General features: G+C 37.5%; 1 protein-coding gene across 1 annotated transcript; it reads right to left on the bottom strand.

Annotated features, from left to right (window-relative positions):
• Positions 1 to 4,303: 4,303 nt before the first annotated feature.
• Positions 4,304 to 4,918, bottom strand: LOC149099088 (protein CFDP2-like). The gene has a single exon (XM_089276752.1). It carries the CDS (start codon positions 4,916 to 4,918, stop codon positions 4,304 to 4,306), a length of 615 nt encoding a protein of 204 aa, XP_089132878.1.
• Positions 4,919 to 5,948: the final 1,030 nt, after the last annotated feature.

Genomic DNA, 5,948 nt, shown 5'->3' on the forward strand with positions numbered 1-5,948 from the left:
TCGTCCAAAAAGATAGAAAATCTATGTTTTTCTCTTGACCTAATAGACATCTGGAGAATCAGAAACCCAAAATTAAAACGTTTCTCCTGGAGACAGAAAACTCCAATGATTCAACGGCGGTTAGATTATTGGTTGATATCAAATAATATACAGGAAGAGGTTGATAAGGTCGATATTATCCCTGCTATTAGATCTGACCATTCCGCCATTACGTTGTACATTAATGGTATAGAGAACTCAACCTATGGACCGTCTTTTTGGAAATTCAATGCAAGTTTGTCAGAAGATAAAGAATATGTAGACCTAATTAGAAACAAAATCGGTGAATGGGTAGACGAAAGTAGAGAAATCGAAGACCCGCGGGTTACCTGGGATTATTTAAAATATAAAATACGCTATGAAACGATTGGTTATAGTAAGAAGAAAGCAAAAGAGAGAAGGTCAGAGCTGGTAAATTTGGAAATTAGATTAAAAGAGTGTCAGCGAAAATGTGACGAACACCCAAGTGCTGAAAATCTCTGCGATTTAGAAGTTCTCAAATCAGAATACGAACGCCATTATGATTATATAACACAAGGAGCAATCATAAGATCTCGGGTGAGTTGGTATGAAGAGGGCGAAAAGAATAGCAAGTATTTTTTAAATTTAGAAAGTGCTAAAAAGAAAAAGACATGTATACGGAAATTATCCGTGGATAATGATTCATATATAACAGACCCAAAAGAAATAATGAAAGAGATTCATGTTTTTTATGAAAAACTCTATGATAGAGACTCGTATAATTTAGGTGAGAATTCAATTGATCGTTTCCTTAATGAAGTGGATACTAAAAAATTGTCTGATGAAGAGAAAATGACTTTAGATAAACAACTTACTAGATCCAAACTGTACGAAGCATTGAAGACATTTCCGAAAAACAAAACACCTGGAAGTGACGGTTTAACTGTGGAATTTTACTTGGCGTTCTGGCACGTGGTTGCAAAGTATCTCGAAAAGTCTCTAAACTTCTCTCACCAACACGGGCAACTATCAACTTCGCAAAAGCAGGCAATGATTACCCTATTGGAGAAAAAAGATAAAGATAGACGATTTATAAAGAACTGGCGACCTATCTCACTGATCAACGTAGATGTTAAAATTGCATCCAAAGCGTTTGCTAGAAGGCTGGAGCCAATCCTGCCAGAACTTATTCACCATAATCAAAATGGTTTTATCAAAGGAAGGTCTACATTTGATGCAGTTAGAACAATCGATGATTTACTTGAATTGGCAAAACTCACAAATACAACAGGTATTCTAATGGCAATTGACTTTGAAAAGGCATTTGATTCTCTGGACCATACATATCTATTTAAAGTATTGGAAAAATTCAATTTTGGACCGTATTTTTTACAATGGGTAAAAACATTTTATACAAACATATCCAGCTGTATCTTAAATAACGGCTTTACTACAGATCTTTTCTGTATCCATCGTGGTGTACGACAAGGTGACCCTCTATCACCTTTATTATTCATCTTAGCTTTGGAAGTTCTCGCATGTCAAATCAGGCAGGATAAAACCATACAAGGAATAATGGTCAAAAACGTGGAGATCAAACTCACGCTTTTTGCAGATGACATGACTTGTTTTCTAAAAGACATAAATGCATATTCGCGACTTTGTACAACTTTAAAGGTTTTTTCATTGCATTCTGGTCTCCGAATTAACGACGATAAAACAGAAGTTTTTGGTATCGGCCCACATAAACTAGTACAAAATGACTTTACTCACAAAGAGCGAAAATCAATCAAGATATTAGGTACCGTTTTTGACTATCACAAACCATCACGAGACAAAGCAAACTTCGACTCAATATTCAAATCTATTAAAAAAACGCTGAGTATGTGGAAGTGGAGGGGTCTTACCCTGATTGGTAAGATTCAAATAGTTAAGACCTTCATTATTCCAAAATTTTTGAGTAAAGCGACTGCAATCTCAATATCAAACGATCTTGTCAAGGAGATAAACAGACTGATTTTCGGTTTCATTTGGAAAGGTAACGATAAAATTAAACGGACCGCGCTTATCAATGATATTGAAAATGGAGGACTAAAAATGCTTGATATTGAATCCATGATATCGGCTCAAAGAGTGATGATCTTTAAAAAGTATCTAGGAGAGAGCAACAGCACTTGGAAAACTATTTTAGATGATTTCTTTTTTGGAAATATAGGTGGAAAACTCATCCTGTTCTGTGATTTTGAAACTAGTAAACTACCGGTTCATCTTCCAATATTCTACAAAGAGTGTCTAGAGGCATTTCGTAATTTAAAGAAATCCAAGGTAGCCACCTATGAGGATGTTGTAGACCAAATTATTTGGAATAATAGGAATATTGTGATACACGGAAAATCTCTTTTTGAAAAACATTTGTTTACTAAAGGAATTGTTAAAATTGGTGACTTGTTATCCGATACGGGTAAATTTCTTGAAAGCCTTAAAGTGTTGGAAGCGAATCTATCTCCAATCCAGTACTTCAAATTAATAGGAATTGTAGATGCCATACCAAAAGAATGGAGATTAATTATCAAAGAATCACATATTCCACATCAGCAACTATATCCTCAACAGCATTTGGATACAGTGTATATTTATATCGACGAAACCAAATCGGATCTGTTAAAAGCCTCTTCAAAACTTTTGTATAAAGGATTTAAAACAAAGAAACAAACTCCTCCAACTGCCAAAAGGAAGTTGAAGGACAAATATCCAGAGGTTATAGAAGACTGGAAAAAAATTTATTCTTTACCATTCACTGTCACACTTGAAACAAAAATTAGAGAGTTCCAATATAAATTATTAAACGATATAATTTTCACAAATGAGAGGTTATTCCGTTTTAAAATGATTGAATCACCAATGTGCACCTTTTGTTTGAAAGAGGTCGAGTCCCTCGAACATTTGCTCTTTTATTGTGATACAACAAAAGACTTCTGGCGGGCTTTTTCTTCTTGGCTTTCAAACCAGAATGTATCTTTGGACACTTTGACATTTGAAAATATATTGTTTGGAGTGTTCAACAACAACGAAGACTTTATTATCCTGAATCACTTGATACTGCTAGGAAAGTTTTTTATTTATAAATGTAAATTAAATAAAATTAAACCAACATTAACAATATTTTTAGCAAAGACAAAAACCGTTTATTACATTGAAAAAAAAATAGCTACCAAAAATAACCAACTTTATAAACATTACAAAAAGTGGGAAAAACTAATGCCATCTCTTAATAATAGTTGAGCTTAATTTGTAATTTCTCCTTCTCAGCATGTCACTAACTTACTTTCTTTTTTTTTTTTGTTTTTGTTTTTGTTTTTGTTTGTTTGTTTTTTTTTGTATTTGGGTAGCTGCACTATTGTAAACAACGCATTGTATATTCTTTAGGTATAATTAGGCTACGATTAGTAATTATAATTTGTTGTATGTAATCTATTGTAGTTATGACGTATTGTAAGTATTGTAACTAGTGTTATGTCTTGTGTTGTATTGTATGTATTATAACCCAAAATGTTGAAAAAAAATAAAAATTACAAAAAAAAAAATCTAGATCGGTACTCCGCCCTACATATTCGCGTAAACGGCGAATAAAGGAATGACCAAGCATCAAAACACGTGTTACCGTCATTTGGCTGCTTGGAGCATAATGTTGTAAACTAAGATCTAAAGAGGGAACTGAAGAGTCAAAAATGAGAACAGGTACTTGCCTGAAAATTCTTGGAGGCAGTGTAGAAAAAAAGTTTCCTTACGAGATACTGAGGGTACAAGGGCCAAGGGAAGAAGGCCGAATTGCTCGAGAGAAATATCTTTTATCCTTGAGGGAACGCCGCTCTCTCCCGTGGGGTGATACTTGACACAAACCAGACCTATGGACCATTGCGTGACCGTCATGGATTTACAAGAGAGACTTCTCGTAATATCATACAGCTTTTTGTTGTCATTTGCCTTTGCTGCTTCTTTTGCTTTATTCCCGATGTAGTTTCTTTTGGCTTCACGGGTGCTTTTCTTAACTGCTTTTTTCTTAACGCTGTATTGTTGCTGGAGATCCTTGCCTTGAGTGTGTTAGGTATTATTTAACATGCGTTTCTTCAATTCTTTCCTTTCCTGAACTAAAGTCCATGTGTTGCCTGAGATCCACTCTTTCCTTTTTCTGGTTGAGTACCCTAGCACTTCTTTTCCTGTTTCTGTATATATGCCATTAACACTTTACCAAATATCTTCCACCCCAGTTTCTTCTTCCTGAGTGCCCAATTCCACTAGAACCTCAAACCTGTTCTTTATCCTTAAGCTGAACCCTCTGTGTTAGTGGATCTTTATGCTTATCAAGGTTTAACCTTGTCCTTGTAGACTCTTTGACTACCCTCCTTAGTTTCAAATGGAGCCTGCCAACCACCAACATGTGGTCACTTCCAATATCTGCACCCCTAAACACCCTTGTGTCCAGGAGCAAGGTTCTCCATTTGCTGTTAATTGCAAGATGATCAATCTGGTTTTTGATCCTTTTGTCTGGGAACATCCATGTGGTCTTATGAATCTCTCTATGAGGGAAGATGGTACCCCCTATGACCAGCCCATTAAGACCGCAGAGATCTGCAAAGAGCTCTTCATTCTCATTCCTGTCACCAGAGCCATGTTTCCCCATATGATCTTCTCTTCCTGTGTTGTCACTCCCAACTTTGGCATTTAGGTCACCTACTACCATCAAGACATCATGCTTTGGTGTTACTGCCACCTCTGACTGTAGCTGTTCATTGAAGTTGAGCTTGTCTGCATCGTCTGCTGTATTAGTGGGTGCATAGCATTGTGTGACTGTAAGTTTGCAATGTTTAGAGTAGAACCTAGCGCAGACAATCCTCTTGTTTACTGGTTTCCATGCCATAAGTGCCTTAGCAGATGTTTTATTTAGCACGAGAGCCACACCTTCCTGATGTAGAGCATCCTTTGGGCCCTAATATATAACAGTTGTCCCTTCGGCTAATACTAGTTTGCCATTACCCGTCCATCTGGCTTCGCTAACTCCTAAAATATCAATTCTATTTTGTCTCATTTCCTTGGCCACTTGTGCAGCTTTTCCTCATTCGAACATCGCTCTGACATTCCAGCAGCCAATTCTGGTTATGAATTTAGGTCCCAGAAAAGAGGGGGGTTTCGGCTCACGGAGCGTCATACTACCACCCGAGGAGTGGTCCGCTTTCTGGCGACCAGTCGTCTTGCACTGTAAATTTCCTGTGTCAGTTTCTGTAATCACTCATTAGTCTGAAGGGATGACCAGCCCTCTGCAGACTTGCCATAGCCCCTATTAGCCAGTTTGTTCAGGGTTTCTGCGAGGCCTTCACAGCTACCGTAGCGGCCCCAGGACCTAAGTCCCACTGTACTTCACCCTGACAGGCTGTCCCCTACTCTGCTGTTTCCCACCTCTCTCGAGCGAGGACATTAGGGGTTGGTCTTTGGGAGGCATGACTTTATTCAAGTGTCGTTATTATCTAGCCCAGGGTGAACTCAACTACTTCTATGGTGTTCTTGTGCAAGCAATGCACAATAATATTGGTTAGCCATGTCACAACTGCTGCAATATTATCTGGTGTGGTTCAATTTTATCCTGGCTTTAAAACTCTTCTCCCTTGTTTTCGGTACAGAAATTTGTTACTTTAACCCTTTAACCCCTAAGGGGTCTCCCTTTGACGAGTAAAATCGTCTGGCATTAGACAGAGTAAAATCTATAAGTCACTCTTAGGAAGGGGTTAAAACAAAGGGAGAAAAATTTGAAAGCAAGGATGAAATTGAAGGTCAACATATCCCGTTGTAAAGTATTTGGGTCAAATTTTCATTGCAGCTTACCCATTTGGGATTGCACAGCTGGTTGTCATGTAAGAACTGTTCAAGCCTGGTGAGTGAGACCTCGCTGGAAA

This window comes from Orbicella faveolata, unplaced genomic scaffold (genome assembly GCF_042242905.1).
Source record: "Orbicella faveolata isolate gen_17 unplaced genomic scaffold, um_ofav_v1 contig_46, whole genome shotgun sequence".
NCBI classification, from domain to species: Eukaryota; Metazoa; Cnidaria; class Anthozoa; order Scleractinia; family Merulinidae; genus Orbicella; species Orbicella faveolata.